At 47.7% G+C, this 23,642-nt stretch overlaps 1 protein-coding gene across 1 annotated transcript in view; it reads right to left on the bottom strand.

The window, feature by feature from the left end:
• The window catches only part of CDH3 (cadherin 3), a 45,214-nt gene extending 22,730 nt beyond the window's left edge, over positions 1–22,484 (bottom strand). Inside the window, 2 exon segments of the mRNA XM_021093881.1 lie at positions 21,777–21,897; positions 22,103–22,484. Of these exon segments, the coding sequence (XP_020949540.1) occupies positions 21,777–21,897; positions 22,103–22,162 (181 nt within the window). The 5' untranslated portion in view covers positions 22,163–22,484.

Here is a 23,642-nt window from a genome sequence, read left to right on the forward strand (position 1 = left end):
AGCGAAGATTGCTTAGAAACCAGCCCTGCCTCCCTGAGGACATCCCCGCTGAGGAGTCCTGGGCTGTGGCAACAGGCTCGGCCAGCGGGAAGAAGGGAAGCAGAGATCTAGGCCTGAGTCAGCTCCAAAGGGTCCCAGGGGCAGGCAGATCCCCAGGGTGACCTGTCCTTTTCTTTACCTCCAGAACACAGCTTTGTGGCCTCATCTTCTGAGAAATCTTGCTTTGCCTTAGGGCTTAAAGGACCACGAACAATAGCTGGCAAAGTTTTAAATCATCTTAATACAAAGAAAACATTAAATAATCTCTGGGGCACTCACTCCATGGATTTTTTTTATCCAGTTTATGAAAACGATATTTAGAGTAGAGCTTAAAAATTTTCTAGACACATTCTTATGCCATCAAGTAAAAAAAGAATGTAGGGAGTTCCCGTCGTGGTACAGTGGTTAATGAATCCGACTAGGAACCATGAGGTTTTGGGTTCGGTCCCTGCCCTTGCTCAGTGGGTGAGCGATCCAGTGTTGCCGTGAGCTGTGGTGTAGGTTGCAGACGCAGCTTGGATCCCGCGTTGCTGTGGCTCTGGCGTAGGCTGGTGGCTACAGCTCCGATTGAACCCCTAGCCTGGGAACCTCCATATGCCATGGGAGCAGCCCAAGAAATAGCAAAAAGACAAAAAAAAGAAAAAAAAAATGTAGAACTGCATATATAACTATGTACAGAAAAAAAAAAAGACACTGTAAGGAAATGAAACTTCCCAATGACGGGGTTACCAGCAACTTATTCTATTTTACTATAGGTCCAAATTTTCTCTTAACATGAATCTTTTTTTTCTTTTCTGTCTTTTTGCCATTTCTAGGGCCGCTTCCGCAGCATATGGAGGTTCCCAGGCTAGGGATCAAATCGGAGCCATAGCCAACAGCCTACACCACAGCCACAGCAACATGGGATGCGAGCCGCATCTGCGACCTACACCACAGCTCATCCTTAACCCACTGAGCAAGGCCAGGGATCGAACCCGCCACCTCATGGTTCCTAGTCGGATTCGTTAACCACTGTGCCACGACGGGAACTCCTTAACATGGCTCTCTTAAAATGAATTGTTCCCTGTCTTCAAATTCCTATGTTGAAATCCTAACCCCCAATACCTCAGAATGTGATTATATTTGCAGAAAGAGCCTTTAAAGAGGTGATTATATTAAAATGAGGTCCTTAGGGTGGGCCCTTCTCCAGCCTGAGTGTCCTTATAAGAAGAGGAAGAAGTCCGGACACGGACAGTTAGAGGGAGAAGACTATGTACAGACCCGGGGGAAGCCAGCCACCCACAAGCTAAGGAGAGAGGTTTCAAAAGAAACCAACCTTGTGGACACCTTAATCTTGGACTTTTAATCCTTTCCTAATTGTGAGGAAATAAATTTCTGTTGTATAAGTCCCTCAGTCCATGTTACTTTGTTACAGCAGCCCCAGCAAACGAATATAATGAGCATTGAGCATCTCAAGAGACAGGAGTCCCTCCTGTCAGGAATTACTATTATTAACAGCTAACCTCTGTATACTTTCTATTTAATCTTCACCAACCACCCTATGCCACCGATTTTTTAAAAATTTTTTTAATTTTTATTTTTTTTGTCTTTTTGCCTTTTCTAAGGGCTGCTCCTGCAGCATATGGAGGTTCTCAGGCTAGGGGTTGAATTGGAGCTGCAGCTGCCGGCCTGCATCACAGCATCACAGCCACAGCAACTAGGGATCCAAGCCGCGTCGGTGACCTACCCCACAGCTCACGGCAACGCCAGATCCTTAACTCACTGAGCAAGGGCAGGGATCGAACCCGAAACCTCATGGTTCCTAGTGGGATTCGTTAACCACTGAGCCATGACGGGAACTCCCATGATTTTAATGCCCATTTTCTAAACTGGGAAAATAAAAGGTTAAACGATTTACTAAAGTTACATAGCTAGGAAATGGGAGAGGTAGAAGGGGCACCCAGACTGTCCACAGCCTGAGTCATTTTCTTAACCGCTGTGGTTATATTATCTTTCAGATACAGCTGAGAGTTTGTTTTCTTATCTTCTCCTCACCTTCTATTAGCTGGTCTCCTTCTCCATCTACTGAAATAGCAAAGATAGATTTTTTAGATGCCCAGTGAGGCAGTGTGATATTTGGAAAAAACTACTAGACTTGGGGATAATAACAGTACCTCTTTTATAGGTAGTTTTGAGAATTAAATGAGAATAAATGTAAAGGACTGACAAATAGGGTGTATTATGGCAGGATCTGCTGTTACTACTATTAACAGAGATAGAGGAGTTCCCTGGTAGCTCAGTGGGTTAAGGAACTGGCGCTGCTGTGAGCTGTGGTGTAGGTTGAAGATGCAGCTTGAATCCTGCATTGCTGTGGCTGTGGCGTAGGTCAGAGGCTATAGGTCTGATTCAACCCCTAGCCTGGGAACCTCCATATGCTGCCGGTGCAGCCCTAAAATGACAAAAACACATATCGACATACAATAAAAAAAAGAGAGAAAGATATGTAGCAATGTAGTCTATGCTAACGTTTATATTTTAAAATAAATACTTCTGGAAGGTGACCCAAAAAGCTGGTTTATGGGTAGAGAAGGCAGTAGCTAAGGAGACTTTTAACTGTGTACCCTTCTGAATTCTGACCCATGTGAATGCATCAGCTCTTCAAACACTGATAAAGAAAACATTAACAGTCACTTTTCCCATTCTTAAAACAGACCTCTTCCTAAGGGAAGGTCTTCAGCTGGCACAGGGGCTGGCCAGATAAGCCTGTCAACTATTGTACTTAATGAGAGACTCTGGAGAACTCTCCAATCCTCTCCTAGCAAGTTACCCAGCAGGGGGCTAATGGATGGACTCCCTATTACTCAGATGCCTTAATCCCCCAAACTCTAAAAGCTGCCAGGAACCCAGAAACCTACTTCCTGCTGCCTACAAAATCTGCCCCCCAGGAATGTACGATCTGCTTGCTGCCCTGTTTGTGGGCACGTTTCCACTGTTACATGGCTCTGAACACTTAGAGTGTAGTATCTGGGCTGTGCATCTATTCTTAGCGGGGACAGAGCCAACATTCAAGGAGAAGTCAGTTGTCATGCACCCCAAGCCTACGGGCCTCCCACTCAGGCTGCACATTCCAGCCGCACCAGAGGGCCTGGCCCCATCAGCTCTCACCCACGTTCAGCTGGATGCAGAACCCAACCAAGGGGCATAAGCCGGCAAGCAGGAACAAGCTTCAAAGGCCCACTCTGCCCGCGACACCCAGCTACGTGTTCCTATTCAAAGCCCCAAAAAACAACCTGCAAGGTGGATGTTACTCCCCCATTCTGACAACTCAGGGAACTAGAGACTTTGCCGGGGTTGCAGTGCCTCAGGAAGTAGCTTCAGAGAGGAAAGCGAAGAGCACGAGGCCCCCATGGAGGAAGCAGCAGCACCAGATTTCCCATCCTAAAGGCAGAGGCAGCTCAGTGAAGAAGAACATGGGATGTGGAGTCCAAAAAACTTGATTCACTTCCTTATGGTGTAAACATCCAGAAGGGGGTTAGCGCTATGGTGCAGTGGAAACGAATCTCACTAGTGTCCATGAGATGTGAGTTCGATCCCTGCTCGCTCAGTGGGTCAGGGATCTGGGGTTGCCATGACCTATGGTGTAGGTCACAGGCATGGCTCAGATCCAGCACCGCTGTGGCTGTGGTGTAGGCTGGCAGCTATAGCTCTGATTTGACCTCTAGCCTGGGAACCTCCACATGACGTGGGTGCGGCCCTAAAAACCAAAAAAAAAAAAAAAAAAAAAAAAAAAAACCCAAAAAAACAAAAGCAAAAAACAATTTTAACACCTATGTCTTAAGATCAATGGGAGGATTAAATGGGATAATATTCGCACAGCACTGAGCACTGTCTGGCCCCAAGTGAGCCCATAAAAGGTACCTTTAACCTCCTTGCCATAAACCTAGATTTCTGACTCTAAGGCTGGGCCTCTCTCTACACCATAGAGAAACCATCTCTCAAAGTGGGAAGGGGGGTAGCTACAGCCATGGGCTTTACCCGAGGGCTGAAGCATTGAAGGCAGGAGGGGATACACAGGACCTAAAAGCCTAAGAGGGAGCTGGTGCCGCCTGCATTTGGAAAGTGTTTTGTAGGGGTGCTCCATGGTTTGCTGGGAGAACCACAGGAGGGAAATCCCACAGCCAAGCTGACCTGCCCAGGGAAACTTGCAGAGGCGCCTGTAGGAACATGAGCAGTCTTCTCTGCAAGCTGAGTCACCGAGAGGCTGGGAAACGGTAAGCCCTGGGGCAGACCATTACGACTTCCTCCCAGATGCTCGCAGGCACTGCTAGCTTGAATCACAAAATGAAACTGACCCGAAACCAGGTCTCATCATCACTCATCGCCCTCATACTCTGCCTTCTAACAGCTATCGTTCGAAGTAAGCTGATTCCTGTTTCCGACAGCAACCTAGCTCCACAAGGCCACAAATCTTGGCCAAGTCATGGAGGCATGAATGGGCTTGCGTCAAGCTCTTCCCGGGGTGAGGCGGTGAGCGCTGATGAGCACATGGGGCAACAGTTAAGATCTTAAGGCTGGAAAACAGAGGCCTAAATACAGTTCTTACTTCTACGACCACCTGGGGCTGTAAAACCATTTGACTGCTTTAAATTTAGTTTTTCCCACAGAGATTCTGAATCATAAAATCGATGAACCTGATGAAGAGACAGGCATTTGTACCAATATAAATGGATAGGTTTCAGCACTGACTCTAAACACACACTGTTGGGGAAGGAGTGAATCAGAGACTGCTTCTACAGAACTATTTTTTTTTTTTTTTTAATTTAGAACTCTGTGTATCTGCACTAGACAGAAAGATCCAATGGAACCAGAAGTCCCTGGCCTGTGCTCAAAGCTCCTTTCTAAAAACCATCCCACTAAGCCTGGCCTCAGATCCTGAACTGGCGCCACTGTAAAACCTGGGCAAGAAGGGTCGAGTCCCCAGAGCCCTAGAGCTGTTTAAAGAAGAAAGCTTTTTTTCGTCTTCTTTTTAGGGCCGCACCCACAGGATATGGAAGTTCCCAGGCTAAGGGTTGAATCGAAGCTACGGCTCCTGGCCTGTGCCACAGCCACAGCAACGCTGGATCCTAGCCTCATCTTCGACCTACACCACAGCTGACGGCAATGTCAGATCCTAAGTGAGGCCAAGGATCGAACCCACATCCTCGTGGACCCTAGTCGGGTTCATTAACTGCTCAGCCACAAAGGGAACTCCCGGAAAAAAAAAAAGCTTTTTAAGGAGACTTGTAAGAACTGATGGCTACTGGGCTGAGAACTCATTCCAGCCCTGCTTTTAGGTTGGAATTGCCTTGATACCTCCAAATTCCCATGGGGAACACCCTTCACGGTCAGAAGCTGGTCTTTGCAGCCATGACTAGAGGTACTACGAAGTCCTAATGTCCAACCTCGCTGGATGTTCTTGCAAAACAAAACCACCCATCTCTCTGGGGATAAATGTCCTTCAAATAATCAGGCCTGGACCATTTCCATACTGAGTTTTAGGCATTTTGATGAGAAGGGAAGAGTAATATCAGTTTGAAGGGGTCGTGGTCAAAAGGCAGCTTATTGGGGAATGGGGGAGAGACTGTCAAAGACGTTTCCATTCTAGCATGGTTTATAGACACATCCAGCTCATAAAGCAAACGAACTTGTCCTTGTAGCTATCACTACCTTCTGTTAAGGGACGGTGGTAAGAAGGTCCAGGGAGAATGTATGTGGAATGGCCTCGAAAGAAGATTCTGGGAATTCCCTTGTGGCTCAGCAGGTTGAGTGTCAGCCTGGGTCACTGCTGTAGTGTGGGTTCGATCCCTGCCCCAGGAAACTGTGCATGCTGTAGACTTGGCACCCCATTCCCACCCCTCTAAAAAAAGAAGACTCTGGCATTTTCCTGATTAAAACTATATGTAGGAAAAAAGTTCACTCACTAAGAAATATAAATGAAAAAGACAAGTGTTGTGAAATACTTGGGAAACAGATGTCGCTATATATATTGCTACGGGATGAGGGGCACAACCTTTTTGTGCCCTTTGACCCGGGAATTGTGCAGGAAATGATTCAAGATGTGACAAAAACATACCTGCATGAATGTTCAAGACTGTTGCTCAATGTTTTTTATTTACTTTTTATTTTTTTGTCTTTTTGCCTTTGAGGGCCCTACGTGTGGCATATGGAGGTTCCCAGGCTAGGGGTCCAATTGGAGCTAGAGCTGCCAGCCTGCACCACAGCCACTGTTGCTCAATGTTTTTTTTTTTTTTTTTTTAAAGTCCCAGCAACTTATCTTTCAACAAAATACTTATTTATTAATTTATTTTTGGATTTTTTAGGGCCACACCCTCAGCGTATGGAGGTTTCCGGGCTGGGGTCGAATCGGAGCTATAGCTGCCAGCCTAAGCCACAACCACAGCAATTTGGGAGCTGGGCTGCATCTGCGACCTACATCACAGCTCATGGCAACGCCAGATCCTTAACCCACTGAGTGAGGCCAGGGATTGAACCCGTGTCCTCATGCATACTAGTAGCATTTGTTACCGCTGAGCCACAACAGGAACTCCCAAAATACTTATTTATATGTGCTATGGTTCCTCCAATGTTTCATCTACGGCCTTAAAGGTAAAAAAACCTATCAAGGAAAAACAGTGCTCTGCTCAGGTGAGGAAAACAGGTCACCAAACAGCCATTTATAGTTTACAGTCTGGGCCTGACAATTATAACATAAAATATTAATATTTTTATACTTTTAAAAAAGGGGGGGAGAGGGGAGCTGAGCCTTGGCACCAAGACGGTAGACAAGCTCTCTCCAGAACCAATTACTCCAGGCCAAAGAAGGCCAAGATAGTGGAGGTGAGCAGAACCTGATCTGAGGAGGCCTAGGGGCAGAGGCTGCAAGGGATGCTGAGGGGTGGGGCATGGGGATCCTGGGAGAACTGCTGGGACCCTAAGGGGCTTGAGGCCATGGGACCTGGAAGCTATCACATGGCATGCTGGGAGATAAAGCATCCCATGTGCCCTGCCACAGCCATCTGGGCCCTCAGAGGAGCCAGACTTTGATCCCAAAAGGCCGAGAGCAGTGGAAGTGGACCCACCACCCTGCAAGTGTTTGTGATAGTCTGTCACCATCTTCAGGGACGCTAAGGAGTCAAGCACAGTGCTAGGGATGAAGCGCCTTGTGAAAAGGCATTCTCAGGTGGCCACCAGCACAAGGAGCAGCTTTACAAAGATGACCAGCTCCTGGACAAGAGCATGACCCTGGAGGAGTGTGGCTACACCCGGTGGACACCCCTGTCCACCCGCCGTTCACCCTGGACCTGGGTCTTCCTGCAGATAGGGCCCATCTGGCGTTTGACACCCTTAGCCTGAAGCCCTTCTTCAACCCACTGATGCAGAAGATGAAGCTGGATTGTTGGGAAAACAAGGCAGGAGCGCGAGCTCTGGGACAATGAAGCAGTGGGACTGTCTCCCGCAGATCAGATCTCCTCAAAGAAGACACGGTTAGGGACGGAGCCTGGGAAGAGCTACTGAAAGTGTTCATTTGAAATGACTAAGGTGGTTTATGGGCGGCGGGCCTCCATACTGCTTATCTTTCCATTTGTCCATGCTAAACATGTATTTGATTTGCAATCAGAATGAGATGTTGTGATTTCTGCGCCCCCTGCCCCAACCCCCGACTAGTAAAGTTCGATGGCAACCTCTACATGCTGTTGCAGAGAAAGCAATTCTTTCCAGGGGAATTTTGTCTCTCTGCAAAAAGCTCTTTGGAAAGAGCTACATTGCTCAGGTTCTTCCTTAACCTTGGGAGCTGGGTCCCCCATTACAGGCCTCAGAGGGAACCCCACGCTGGGCTATACTCCACAGCACTCTGGGAGTTCAGGACACAGCGGACTCAAAGCTTAGTAGGAGGTGTGCAGTCTTGCTCACTGATTCCCACCTTCAAGGACCAGAACGGAGATCCCAGTGATTAACCAGGGGCATCTGGGACACCAATTAAAGGTCTGGGGGTAAAAGCACTGCACACTGGCCTTGCAGCCTTGGGAAAGTCGGTTCATATTTAAGCTGTTGAACAGGAAGTACTCAACGAATAAAAGCCTTTATTAATTTCCAGTCTTTAAAATGGGAACATACACACACATATCCAGGCTCTAGTTAGGGCTAAATAAGATGTGTTGTGCTTTTGTGTGTGTGTGTGTTTTAGGGCCGTACCCAAGGCATATGGAGGTTCCCAGGCGAGGAGTCGAATTGGAGCTGCACCTGGTGGCCTACGCCAGAGCCACAGCAACGTGGGATCTGAGCCGTGTCTGTGACCTACACAACAGCTCATGGCAAAGCAGGATCTTTAACCAACTAAATGAGTCCAGGGATCGAACCTGCATCCTCACGAGTCAGATTCATTTCCGCTGAGCCATGACGCGAACTCCGTATTGTGCTTTTAAAAGCATACTTAAGTACTCAAAACTAGGGGGAAAAAGCAAAACAGGAGTTCCTGCTGTGGTGCAGCGCAAATGAATCTGACTAGTATTCATGAGGATCCTGGCCTTGCTCAGTGGGTTAAGGATGTCGTGAGCTGTGGTGTGGTCACAGACTGCTAGTTGGCTTTGTTTACCTCTGAGCCACTACTGTACGCTTTAAAGGCATCTGAAAATCATTCTGTCAAAAAGTAAATTCATGATCTTCTTACTCTAGGCCTAAATGTGGCCCTTTCAAGTGTCTCCTTCAGGAATGGCACATCATTCACTCAGCTACACAAACCCAAAATCTGGGCCTCAGAAGCAGCCCAGAGTCTGGGTCTAAGGTACCTGGAATCAGATTTTGGTTGCACTGACTGACTTTGAGCAAATACATCTCCTCACCTTTAAGATGAGAATGACGCCGGTAATAGCTACCTCGGATAAATGAGTTAATATTTAGCACAGAGTCAAGCATATTGTTAGCTAGCATCCTCTTCCTTGACCATTTCTGCCTGAGACCTTCCTTCCCAGTCAATCAACTCATGCCTCTCCATTTCTACTTTCCCAACCTTACTATATCATCTTTGGCTTCAATGAGTACAAAACTCATTAAGGAAAAAAAAAAAAAAAAAAGGATCTTTTAAAAATGCAACAGATGATATATTTAAGAAAATAAGATCACTTCCTTGTTTGAAACTCATCAATGATGTGCCAGAATCTATAATGTGCCCAATCCCTATCTCTACCAATGGCAATGGTCCTCTTCTTAAGTGTATCCTAACCCCTTCCTTACCACAGGACCTTTGCACATGCTGCTCCTGCTGTGTAGAAGAGTGTCTTCCCACATTCCCACTCCAATATTACCCAGTTAACTCCTGACATTGTTCAGATCCCAATTTATTTATTTATTTATTTATTTATTTTTATTTGCCTTTTCTAGGGCCGCACCCGCGGCATATGGAGGTTCCCAGGCTAGGGGTCAAATAGGAGCTGCAGCTGTCAGTCTATGCCAGAGTCACAGCAACACGGGATCTGAGCAGCATCTGCAACCTACACCACAGCTCACGGCAACGCCGGATCATTAACCCACTGAGCAAGGGCAGGGACTGAACCCGCAACCTCATGGTTCCTAGTTGGATTCGTTAACCACTGCGCCATGATGGGAACTCCCAGATCCCAATTTAAAAGCTACTTTCTCAGGGAAACTTTCCCTCAACTCACCCAAAGCAGATCAGTTTCCCCTATTAAAAACCCTTCTATGTACCTAACTCTCTTCCACTGAATACATTACAACCTGTGATTATATGTTTACTAGCTATCATCTACTTGTCTATCTCCCTTACTAGTCTCTACAATGCCCCAAAGCAAAGACTGTGATATAATTTGCTTATCACTATATCCAAACACTTAGCACAGTGCCTGATACAAAGGAAGCATTCAATAATTGCTGAGTGAACTATGAAAATCCTTTGACTGAACAATTTTGCTTCTAAAGATTTAGGTATACATGGTACAACCACTATGGAAAACAGTATGAGAAACCTTAGAAAACTATACATAGAACTACCATATGACCCAGCAATCCCACTCTTGGGCATATATCTAGACAAAACTTTCCTGGAAAAAGACACACACACCTGCATGTTCACTACAGCACTATTCACAATAGCCAAGACATGGAAACAACTCAAATGTCCATCAACAGATGATTGGATATGAAGATGTGGTATATATATATATATACAGTGGAATACTACTTAGCCATAAAAAGAACAAAATCATGCCATTTGCAGCAACACGGATAGAACTAGAGACTCTCATACTGAGTGAACTAAGTCAGAAAGAGAAAGATAAATACCATAAGATATCACTTATAACCGGAATCTAATATACAGCACAAGTGAACCTTCCCATAGAAAAGAAAATCATGGACATGGAGAAAAGACTTGTGGTTGCCAAGGGGGAAGGGGAGGGAGTGGGATGGACTGGAAACTTGGGGTTTAAAGGTGCAAACCATTGCCTTTCAATGGATAAGCAATGAAATCCTGCTGTATAGTACTGGACACTATATCTAATCACTTATGATGGAGCATGATGATGTGAGAAAAAAGAATCCATACATGTCTGTGTGACTGGGTCATCTTGCTGTGCAGTAGAAAACTGATACAACACTGTAAACCAGCTATAATGGAAAAAATAAAAATCATTTTAAAAGATATAAGTATACAAACTAGTCTAACTGTAACAACCCTGCTATTATTACCACCATCTAACATTTATTTACTTACTACGTGCTTTTTTTATACACTCTCCTGACTATGGCCTTATGAAATCCTCATTATTACTTCTATTTTACAGATTGGAAACTGAGGCATAGAGGTTAAGCAAATTTACCCAAGTTTCTATAGCTAGTAAGTAGACAGATTTAACCCAGGCACAGTGGCTCCGGAATGCCAGCTCAAACATGCTATACATTATAATATGGTTACATTTTATGCAAACCTCAATTGTAAAAATTTCAAATGGCACTATAAATATTAAAGTTTCACTTTGTATGCAATGTTTGAAGAAATGCAAATCTCTCAAATTAAGAAAAAGTGTAAGGAGTTCCCATCGTGGCCCAGCAGAAATGAATCCGACTAGGAACCATGGGGTTGCAGGTTCAATCCTTTTCTCGCTCAGCAGGTCAAGGATCCGGCGTTGCCATGAGCTGTGGTGGAGGTCGCAGACGTGGCTCGGATCTGGTGTTGCTGGGGCTCTGGTGTAGGCCAGCAGCTACAGCTCTGATTCGACCCCTAGCCTGGGAATCTCCATGTACCGCAGGTGCAGTGCAGCCCTAAAAAGACAAAAAGACGAAAAAGTGTAAAAAGTCACAATTTCAAAACTAGAGAGACTAGTGAATTGTAAGCTAAGCATCCCTCTAACTCCCTTACTCCAGACACATACACTACACTTCACATATGTTTAAAAGAGAACAGAAGTCTTGAATTATAGGAAGTTATGAATTATTTGAGGTGTTAAAGGATGCATCTTGCACATCAATATAACCACCCTGCACAAGATTGCTTATGGCAGCAATATCTGCGTTTAAGAAAAAAAATCATAGTACCTCTTGGAAAATAAGATCAGAAATAAATATTCTCTTTAAGAAGGGAAATCAACTTGTATTCACCAAAATGCCTGTTAACCAGATTTTGAAATCTTAAGTGAAACTTGAGGAGTTCCTGCTGTGGCTCAGCAGGTTAAGAAACCCGACGTAGTGTCTGTGAGGATTCACATTCCATCCCTGGCCTCACTCAGTGAGTTAAGGCTCTGGAGTTGTGTGGCTGTGGTGCAGCTCCGATTCAACCCCTAGCCCGAGAACTCCCATATGCCACAGGTGCAGCCCTAAAAAGAAAAAGAAAAGGAAAAAAAAAAAAAAAAGAGCAAGAGAGCCAGAATGCACTCATGCGCACAAGAGAGAGAGAAACTTGAGAAAAAAAATGCATTTTTGCTTTGACTGTCACATTCGCAAGCTTTCAACACCCAAGGAAAATAATGCAAGTGCTGATATATTTGATAGTTCATTTCTGAGTTATGCAATTTAAATGCTATATCAAAAGTTTTTGAAACATTCAGATAATTAAATCTTAAAAACAGTGTGAAAACTAATGTTTAAATGGTATAGTAACCTTATGAAGCTTACTGCAAAGTCTGTCTTGAACGTATTATTCAAATATAAAAGTTTAATTTATCTGAATGGGATTAAGAGGAACAATTCATTCAATCATCTTTCGACAACAGTCTTTCCTAATAAGATGATTCCTGATAGTTAGATTTCTAAAAATCCAAACACTTTACAATTTTGTTAACTCCTGCCTAATTCCACATCTGCGAAAGATAAAAATAGAGGGTTAGCTAAGTAAATCATGGTATATCTACCATGGAGAAGACTAGGGAGCTGTTAAAAACAAGATAGATATGTACTTACTAGTCTGGAAAGAAACCTGTGATTCAGTAGTTAAAAAAGCAAGTTGCAGAATAATGTTTGCATGCATAATATAATCCAAACCTTGTCTTAAAAATTCCTGAATGCATACATACATTCTTTGTTAAAAAAATAAAAAAAAAGGTCTACAAAGATTCACATATTAACTGCTTATCCTAAGGGAGCAAAACTGAGGAAGAGTACTTTCGTGTGTTTAACTTTGATTTGCTCTTTTTTTTTTTTTCTTTTTTCTTTTTTTTTGGTTTTTAGGGCCAAACTGCAGCATATGGAGGTTCCCAGGCTAGGGGTCGAATCGGAAGTACAGCTGCAAGATTACACCACAGCCACAGCAACGGAGGATCCAAACTGTTCCTGCGACCTACACCACAGCTCATGGCAACGCTGGATCCTTAACCCACTGAGCAAGGCCAGGGATCGAATCCAAGTCCTCAGTGTTCCTAGTCGGGTTCGTTAACCACTGAGCCACAAAGTAAACCCCCTGATCCCTGATTTGCTTCTTTTGAGAGACAGTGGAGGTCAATGGTTAAAGCTCAGGCTGCTCAGATTTTTTTTTTTGCTTTTTAGGGCCGCAATGGCAGATGGAGATTCCCAGGCTAGGGATAGAATTAGAGCTACAGCTGCTGGCCTACAACACCTCTGAGTGAGGCTAGGGATCAAACCTACAACCTCATGGATCCTAGTCGGGTTCATTAACCACTGAGCCATGAAGGGAACTCCCAGGCCGCTCATATTTGAATACAATCTCTGCTCTTTGCTACCTGCATGATCTTAAGCAAGTTACTTAACCTCTCTGGCCTCAGATTGCTATTCTGTAAAATGAGGATAGTAATTGCACCTACATCAAGGGATGCTATGGTGATTAAGCAAGCTAATACATATAAAATGCTAAGAGCTGTACCTGTCACATAGTACATGCTACTATTTTATTGAAAAACGCAGTCTTCGCAATGAATTATATATTCATGCATTAATGTGAAATCCCAATCAATCAGCCCAACTCTACCCAAACTATATAAAATAGTATATATGAAGAGGGGTGTGATAAAAATAAAAAGCTCCCTAGGCATTCTGATAGTCAGCTAAGCTTGCAAACTACTGACTCAGAGGCCATAGGCAGGGAGGGGTAAACTAGCTGGAGGGTGGTTGAGTTCTGGCTGAGGAATGCAGGAAAATTCTGGAATCGGCAAAAGACCATAAAAGAGAAGAAGATAGCAAGTCTGGAAGTCCTGGTGGGAAGCCCCGGCTGAAGCAGACTCCACAAGGAGAGGGCAGGGTGGGGGCCTGGCATCTTGTTCGGGCTTGTGTGTGGGGAGCCCACAAGCAGCTGTCTTTTCTCTCTGCCTGCGGCTACAACAAGATGGGGCTTGTTGTGAGAAGGCAGCCGGCCTTAAGCAAGACACCCAGGGTGGTAGCTGAGCCCTTCAGGCCTGCCCTCTCACTGACCAATCGGCAGCGCCCCTCCTCATGTCGCGAGCCATGGAGGCACCTCCCGCAGGAGAGTTAGAGCATCAAGCAAGGCTGAGGAGCTGGGACCGGAATAACTTGCCCCAGGCCTAGAACCCCATTTCCCTTTCCTGTGCCCAGATATACACCATTAGGCCTGCGCCCACTAATGGGTCTGACAAGAGTCTCAAGAACCTCCAAGTGGACCTGGACTAGGAGTGGGAGAGAGTGAGGAATATGCTATGGTGTCCAAGTCTGGGGAAAGAATCTTCTCAGAAACACACACATGCACACAATTAATTCCAAGGGAGCAAAGACCAGTTAAAGTTAATGTGAGACCCTGAGGTCAGACCCCCTGGGTAAGATCAACCGACTACTAATAGTCTCCAACACAGGTCCGGGTTTTCTAGAAAGAAAGATGCCATTTTGAACAGATCTTACATGCTCCTAAGCAAAAGTGGGGTCACTGAGATGGTGGAGGAAGAAGAAAGCCTGGGATTGTACCTCCTCAGCCCTACCTCCCGTCAAGCCCTTGAAATAACCCAGAGTCCTGAGGGAGAACAGCTCTCTCCTCCCTGGGGTTCTGCGTAGCCCACAGAGGCTCTCCTGCAGGAGAAGCAGCCACCAGCCCTCCCCGCTCCTGGCTGTGTGGCCCTGGCTCCAAGCCCTCTCCTCAGATCAGCAACAGAGCAGTGAGGTCAAGGACGGCGTAAAGGGAGACAGGAAGAGGTTCACTTGGCTTTCCTGCCCAGGATAAGGCCTTCTGGTTCACTGAGCAGCAGCAGCAGCACCCTAGCCCCCTGAAGTTCATAAGGACCATGGCAGCTCCAGCCTGGAGCGGATATGGTCAGCTTGAGGAATCTGCAGACCCACTGATGCTCTTGATCACCCACAACCACCTGGGTGCCCAAGTGTGGCTGGGGGGGGGGGGGAGGATGTCAAACTCCTCCATTCAGATCAGGGCTCAAGGGAGGTCATGGATGCTGGGAGAAGGTCGGGGGTGGGGTAGGAGAGAAAGAAGATGAACAGCTAAAAGCAGATTCTCAGCTGAGAACTGACAGTGAGTGCTAGCAGCTATCTGCCCGGTATCTGAACCCTCCCTATTCCCCCACATCCTACAAGGGAGGCCAGGGTCCTGGACAGAAGGGCCCCCTCCTCACCCCCTCCCCCACCACTCCAGATCCTGGTAATTAACAGAGGCCTGTGGAGGGAACAGGAATGCAAAGGTCTTGGGTCAGCTGTTAACTATTTCCAATCTCCCTCCAGCTTGGCTGGGGCCAGGAGACTCACAACCCTGTCTCCTAAATGCTAAGTACCTCACATGTAGGAGTCCAACCTGGGTCCAAGTCCTAACTCCACCATTTACTAGCTGGCTGACCTTGGGTAAGTTACAAAGTTACAAGCCTAGGTTTCCTGTCCAGTGAAATGGGGCCAATTCTTCTAGGGCTTTTAGGAGGATTAAAGGGGTTTATTATACAAAGTACATAGTGTAGTTTCTGGAATTCAGGAAGCTCTCCAGTAAATGGTATTTAGGTTATGTTTCGTTGGTTGGTTGGTTGGTTTTGCCTTGTTTGAAAGCCCTTTCTTGCCGACCCTGCTGCCTGGTAATGCCAGGTAACAAAATGAAACCACGGGCTATGTTCAACCGAGGCTGATCACGTACGTCTTTGGGTCTGGGAAAAGTCCAGAGTCGAGAAGGGATGCTGAAGGTGGGCCCAGGATCCTGGATCCAGAAGACACTTCAGAGACACTGGCCTCCATGAGGGCACAACCGGAAGTCAGCCACATCTCCTGCCTTTCCCAGACACCACGGTGCCTCTCATCTGGGGTGGGGCAAGTTCCAAGTTGAACTGGACCCACCTACTTCCCTTTCGTTGTGCCCCACCTTACATCCCGTGGTCCAGCCAGACCAAGTGTATTTAAGTTCCTAGACCCCACGTGCTGTTCCCTTGGCAGGAACACTCCCTGCCACCTCTCATGCCCCAACCCCTTGCCTGACTCTTCCCCAGCCTCTGGCTTAGACATCATTTCCTCCGGGTGCCTCACCCCCACCTCCAAGAACGTGTCATCAGCCCTTCATATGTGACTCTGTATTTTTCCTCTCCCATCTCCCACTTGATTATGTACGTATATTACTTATTTTTGTCCATCTCTCTCCACTGGTAGGTAAATGGCCCATAAAGCCTGGATTTTGTACATGTTTTGCTCACTAATGTATCCCTGGCACCTATAACAGTACCCGACATTTAGTAGGTGCTCGATAAAATTTTCTTTTCAGGGCCACGCCTGCAGCATACAGAAGTTCCCAGACCAGGGGTCGAAAGGGAGCTGCAGCTGCGGCCTATGCCACAGTCATAGCAACTCCAGATCTGAACCCTATCTGTGTGCTTGTGGCAATGCTCCTCAACCTGCTGAGCAAGGCCTGGGATCGAACCGCCATCCTCACAGAGACAGATCAGGTCTTTAACCCACTGAGCCACAGTGAGAACTCCAACAAGTATTTGTTGAATGAAGGATTTACTATTAAAATTGCCTGGTGAATGATTTCCTTCCTCCTGTAATCAGAGAGCTCACCAAGGTTAAGAAGCTGTGGGCCTTGCTCACCTCAACTTCGAGCACACAGTAGGTACTCAGACATTTGTTGGCTGAATGACCAGTCAACTTGGCCTTGAGTCTCAGACAACTTCCTGCCTCTTATAGTGAGGGAGAAGTTGAACGTGACCACCTTGGCTACTTGAGGAGGCTGCTGCCCACCTACGACACTGACCAGGATCAAAATCTCCACCCAGGAAGTTTCCACGTGAGAAATTCAGGGCCCTTTTCAGATTCCCCTTCTACTTTGGGGGAAAGTATCAAGCATTAGCTTATAGGACAAATAAAGGGAAGGATTTCTCCCCTCAACAAAGCACGTGACCAAGTACATAATAAAGAATTGCTGTCTCTTAGCTCAAAGCCTGGTGGAATCAAGACTCCAGAAGGGATGCGTCTGCTAAGGAGACTGTTGGGAAAGGGGGTTGGAAGAATCCAGAAGAGACTCAGCTACTTCAAGACAGAAAAGCTGACTTCTCAGTAAGCAACCACCGTACTGAGATTCCCAGGTAATCCTCAGTTAATTCAGCAATTACGCTCTCAGGCATGCACCTAAGCAGTCCACCCAGGCAGCTTCACTAGAACAATGGTATTCACAGTAGCACCAGCTGTAACAGCCAAAAATGGAAACTCCTCCAATGCTCATCAACAGCAGGACTACAGATGGTCACGTGATGGAATACTCTAGAAGAATGAGACTCAACCCCAGCAACATCCAGACCTACACAGGATCCTCACAATACGTACTGAAGAAGTCAGATCCAAGAGGATATTCTATATGATTCTTTTACATAAAGTTCAAATACAAGCAAATCAATCAACGGTGTCTGAAGTCAGGATAGTGGCTTTCCTGGGGGAGGGGAGGGCAGAGAGGGGGAGGGAAGTGGCATCTGGGGTGCCGATGCTGCTGCTTCCGACTTGCATGCTGGGCACATGGCTGTGTTAAGTGTGCGATGTTCATCAAGCTGTATACTTAGCATCTGGATACTTTCTTCCACATGTTATTCTTTAATAAGAGTGTTTCTTTTCTTTTCTTTTTTTTTTTTTTTTTTTAAGCACCTGGACGTTCCCAAGCTAGGGGTCAAATCAGAGCTGTAGCTACCAGCCTATGCCACAGCCACAGCAATGGCAGCATCCGAGCTGCGTCTGCGACCTACACCATAGCTCACGGCAATGCTGGAGCTTAACCCACTTAATCCACTGATAGAGGCCAAATCGAACTTGCATCCTCATGGATACTAGCTGGGTTCATTACTGCTGAGCCACAACAGAAACTACCTAACAGTAGTATTTTGAATGGGGATCGTTCCACCTCTGGACTGAAGCCTCCACTGATTTGGGGAGAGAGGCCTTTCTCTCCCTCCTCTTCCACATGCTTTGCAGAGTTATCGTTTCCCGCCCTAGGAACTCACTGCTCATGATAAGCCGTGCCTTCCTCACGCAGCAGGGAGGTGAGGGCACCCTGCGTGGGTAACCGAGGAACTGAGTGTCACGTTGGGAGATGGAAATGGAGACTAGAGGCTTGAGAGCAGCTCCCCAGGCACTCACGGTAATCCTGCTGCTTCTCCCAACTCTTCGCCACGAAGCCTGTGTAGACCACTCCAGTGACGTACATCAGGCTTTGGCAACCAACCCTACTTGGTTGCCGAGGGAGCCAGGCAGGCAGCCGGGCCGGCTGGAAGCCCCAGTTCCCAGATATTCGTTCCTCAGAGGCAGATTTATTGGGCAGTCCCCTGGGTGTAAACCCGGGTGGTACTGCTGCCTGCCTCAGTGACCTCATGCTAAGTTCCTCGCCCCCATTTTACTGCTGAGGGGGCATTACCAGCACCCACTGGGCAAGGCACTGAGAAGCATAAAAAATGACATGTATTATAGGATGGCCAGCTCCCCCTGGGCAGGGTCTTAGGTCTTGTTCATTGTTTTAGCCACGGTTCTAGAATAGTGCAGGATGCGAAATACATGTTCACTGAAAAAATAAAATGTGACCAGAGGGCATAGCCCAGAATGGAAGCTCCAAGCAAAAGGCAATCTTTACACAAGTTGGAATAGGCAAGACCATCTTGAAGTTAACTCATGTTCAGTCAGATTTATTACTGAACTCTGAAGTTTCCTACCAAAGCTAATGAAGATTAGCTTTAATCTTAACTCTAAGGATGAGCTGAATCTACCATAATGAGTACTAGTTATTTTTTTCCTTTTTACTGTAAATCGGCTGCTTTTCTCAACTGTTTGCCACAAAGGATCTACAAACCTCTATAATTCTACTCACTTTTAATCACTGCACTAATACCATGCAAGCTCCTTCCTCCCACCTAGCCTTTGTCTTTGCTTTTAAGACACATTTGAAGGAAGGCAGACTCCAGACTGAGGAGTTGGGGTCTAGGAACATTCCTGCTCTACCTCCTTCCAGATTAACCTCTCATTCTTGGTCTAGGCTTCACCTGACTCAAGCCCCCATAATCTGGACACTTAAGAGACTGTATTCAAACTGGTTTCCTTTGCAGGAATGTTTCTGGAAAACTCTGTGATGCAAAGGAATAAATGACTTGGGGTGGGGATTGCTATTGTTGGGTTTTGCCACCCCAACATCCCACTTCTTCCTTTCATCCACCTCCCACTTTCTGTTAGGGAAAAAAAAAAAATGCCAGGGAATTTGGGAGTCAGAAACATCCATTCATGTCCCATTTGGTCACTGCAGTGATGACCTTGGTGAAGCCACAACCATTAAGGTTTCATCTGTAAAATGGGCAGAACTTTATAAGATTGCCCTAATTCATGCAAACACCTACTAGGCATTCTATTTAAGTACCACGTCCGGGGCATAGACCTACAGGTAAAAGTCATGTCTGGGACTCTCCAGGGAGCTCGTGTGTTCAGCCTAGGGAATTGACTCCATCAAGCTGTTCCTATGTTTCTCTACCTCTAAAACCTTCAGCAGGGCTGGGCTACAAGGTTTCTGAAGTCCCAACTCTGGGATTAAGAGCTCAAGCTGTTTAAATGTACCTCACCAGCTACAAGAGAATGTCAGGAGGATAAAGCAAGATCAGAGTTGTGCAAATGCTTTGAAGAGGAAAGTGCACATACAAACAAGGTATTAATTATGTCAGATAATTTCTTTGAGCTCAACTTCACAGACACCTGTAATATTCATAACCCAGGGGCAAACAACAGGGGCAATTGTTCCTTAGCTATAGGGAAACTGTTGTCTGTTTGGCCAGACTTGAAAGTTTGTATGTACCCTTAGGATAACCGTTTCAACCTGGCTGGATCCAGGCTGGGGCTCTGTGTACTGAAGAGAGGGAGCTCGGGTGGAGGTGGGGATGTAGAAGGATGTCAGCTGCTGAAGACAAAGGGGGAACAAAAAAAATCAATATTTTCTGCCGAGGCGTCCCAATTTGTTGGAACCAACTGGGCCCGGAAACTTGCTTTTACTTAAAAAGAAGGCAGTAGCCCGTTTCCTGAGAAGACTGCACATGTTGCAGGGCACTCGGCACGAGGTTAGCCAAGCACATTAAACCCACCTTTTGTTTTATAACCCAGGTGTGTTCCTGGCATGATCCCGCCATTTTCACAACCATAAACCAGACATCCGAGAAAGCAGAATTTTCTCAAAAGGTTTCAAATGCCTGACATCACCGAGAAGCACTTGCCAACCGGACCGTGAAATCGAAAACCTGATCACCGCTTCCCCCCAGCAACCTCAAGCTTAGTGAAGTGACAGTTCATCTGATATTTCTTGCTTCAGTAAGAAAGATAAGGCACAGACAACACTCAAAGCCACAGCCTGCTCTCCTAGACTGTAGTCGGAGAACTTGACAATGAGGGGGAGAAAATTTGGCAGGAATCTGGTTAGCAATAAAGCTTCCTCAGGGAGCCGGAATTGGATTTGGGGCCCTGCCCAAGTTAACATTTTTACAGGTTGGCCGAGTTGCAGTTTGTTAGCCAGTCAGTAATAAACCCATGTGCAAGAATTTAAAGTTTATGAGGCATGGCCTCTTAATGCCTCTCCGCGGCTCCCTACAGCCAAGAGTTTAAGGAGCTTGGCCTAGCCTGGTGTTAATTGTTTTCTCAATCTGCAGAGTTATTTGGGGGAGAAAAACAAGAAAAAAAAAAAAAGGCTTCCACAAACTCAAGGTCCCCAGTCTTCTTTTGGAGAAACAAAGGAGAGCCATTCAAGCTGGGGGAATTTGTACCTGGGGTGAGGGGTACATTGATGGGAGCATTAGAAAAATGCTAGATAGCATGAGTTTTCAAAATTTTAAACTGTAGATTCCCTGCCCAGGAAAATGCATAAGCAAGTTCTTAAACAATTTCATAGGTTAAGGGTCCTCTAGAACTCCACCCAAAGATCCTGGGATATACCTCTGTTTAAGAGCTGGGGTTTGATCCAGTGGTGGAACCCCCACAGTCCTGGATGGAGAGAAAGTGGCCCCCATAAGCCAGCAGCTGCCTGGGTCTCTTAACACACTGGTTCTCTGCACCAAAGTCACCCCTCTACTCTCAAGTTTTTAAACTTAAAGGGGGTTAGTAATTGAGAGATCAAAAATGTGCTTTGATTACCCTCCCCCCACCGCCCACACCCCCTCAGCTCAAGACCTTCTGGCTTCTGAACCTCCACTCTGCCAAGTACCTCGCATTTCAGTCCCAAGACACTGGGCGTCGGGGGTGTCCCCTGCTCGTGATGGCCCCGGCCCAGGTGTGCCAGGCCCAGTTTCCAGACGGGCTGCTGGGGCGCAGGCCCTCCGGGAAGGGCAGGGTTAAGAGCGCATTCCAGCAGCCAGGGAGGAAGGGGGGCGGGGGAGGCGAGCGCGAAGAAGAGAAACAGACCCGGTCTGTCTGTCGGAGACACAAAGCACGGTACACAAAGGGGGCCCAAGAGGGGCGAAGGGGGCTGCCCCGGGCACGGCTCATCCCCACACCTGCGCGGGGGTTGGGGGAAGAATGTGGAAGGCGCATTCCTTCGCTGGGGCCAGCAGGGAGAGCGTCCCACGTCCGGGCTGGGTGAAGAGCTCAGCTGCCCCCCAACCCCGAAGGAGTGGGCCAAGGTAAGCCGCCGCGGAGGAGCAAGGAGAAGTTGGGCGTCAGAAGGCGCTACGATCTCCGGGTTTTCCTACCCAGCCCCCACCTCCATCCCAGCCCAGGATGCTTTCTGAGCTTCCCCGCACCTGAGGCGGCGCCAGGAGCACCCCGCCGCAGCCCTGACACCCCACGTGCGGCCCCTGCCCCGCAGTTCCACCAGGCAGGCTTTCGGAGAGTCTTACCTTTCCCCGGCGCCTGGCCCGACTCCAGCTCCGCGCTCCGCGCCTCCAAGGTCACTTCAGCTTTCCCGAAACCCGCCCGGCACGGCTCAGAGGCCGCGCACGGCAGCCAGCAAACCTGCGCCTGAGGGAAGAGGGGAAAAGAGGGAGGCTGGGTCATAGCCGTGCCCAACCCTGCAGACTCATCCCGGGGAGTCCTCAGTCTTTCCCCGACAGCCTTGGCCCCAAAGAGTCCAACCCCGCGCTCTCCCCGATGCCACAGCCGCGTGCGGACCCCGCTGCCGTCCGAAGAGTGTCCGGACAGGGGTCAGGGCAAGGCAATCGAGTACCTGAAGTAGGAAGAAGCAGCGGAGGAGGAGGGACGCGAGAGGCCCATGAGGGAGCCCCATGGCTGGAAAGAGCGGGGTGAAAGGCTGCCGCGACGGCGGGTTAGTGCTTCGCTTAGCTCCGCGGGCAGGGAGGTTCGCTGCGGGCAGGAGTCGGCGGGAGGGGGCCAGGTGAGTGCAGGTAGGTGCTGATTGGTCCAGCGCCACAAGGTCCCGCCCCCTCGCAGGTGGGGCCGCGGTGAGGGGTGCGCGGTGGCTGCAGCCCCGAAACCCCCCACGGTCCTCTCCCGGAGCCCTCTTGCGTTATCTCAGGAGTTACTCCCGGCAGGGGCCACAGGCCCTGTCTCGCAGATTCTGGGTTCAAGGGGGATAAAAAACAACCACTCCTCAACCTCTGCAGCAAGCGAAGAAAAATGATGCTGTGGCTTGTGGCTACAATGGGGGAAAGAGTGGAAGGCATCGGAATCCGACTGGAAACAGAAGGGCCCCTTTCATGCTCCCCCGAGGCGCTCTGTTATCCAAAGCTTTGATCGTGGCCGGGTGTGTCCGCCCAACACCCAGCTACAGCGAGGGCTGCCTCCTGCCTCTTTCCCCACGTCAGCCTGCTCCCAGGACTCCGAGGGTTTAAAACTGGCAGTGAGGTCCCAAAGGACTGCGTTACCAAACCTCATACAACTTGCGGAAGACTCATTACTTCCCTGGCACGGTCGAACAAATGGAGGCTGGGAGAGAAGGTCCCAGAGCTTAGAAGCCGTGGTGACGCCAAACGGTGCAAGGCAGAGGGGTGGTTATTAACCCCATTATCTCCAGCACCCCCCCCCAACGTAAGATATAATTACAGTTTCTCAACTTTATGTCGGAAGCAAATAAAGGCATTTTAACAATCACGACTGTTTTTACTGGTCTGAAATAAAACCTAAGTGAAACTGCTTGCTGCGTGAAGCAACCTTGCAGTGTGCCTCCCTTCAAAACAACTCTTCTGCATCCTTCCTGGGAGACAGGCCTCGGAGCTGGGATTCTTTCCTCTCCACAGTGCGCTGATAGATGGGCTCAAGGCACTGAAACGGCCCTGAGACTCAGCCGCTCCACACCACCCGCTCTCTCCCCAGCCAGCTGAGCTTCCCTAGCCAGTCCCAACCTCTTGCTCCCTGAGGCCTCCCCACCTTCCCTAGCTGTCTTGAGAATTCCAGGCTGCTTCATCCTTTTCCTTCCTCCTCTCCAATTCAGATTTAGGGGATGAGGAGGAGACTGGGGTCTCTAATTATAGATTCTTTGGCCCTCAAGGGCTAACCTGCTAGCCTGCCTGTCCCTCCCATCACCAGCCTTCGGCTCCGAGGAGGGCGGTTTGCGTTGTGACCGTGGGAGTTCTCTTTCTAACCGAGCATGGGCTCTGGGGACGCACTGCCTGCGTTCAAACCCCAGGGCACCAGGTATTAGCCTTGTGGCCTCATTCAGTTCTGCATGAGCTAAGTAGTGCTATGACGTTACCTGCCCTCTAGAATACTAGAATTGAATGAATTAAAACATATAGGCAAGGATTAAG

This window comes from Sus scrofa, chromosome 6 (genome assembly GCF_000003025.6).
Source record: "Sus scrofa isolate TJ Tabasco breed Duroc chromosome 6, Sscrofa11.1, whole genome shotgun sequence".
In the NCBI taxonomy this organism is placed as follows: domain Eukaryota; kingdom Metazoa; phylum Chordata; class Mammalia; order Artiodactyla; family Suidae; genus Sus; species Sus scrofa.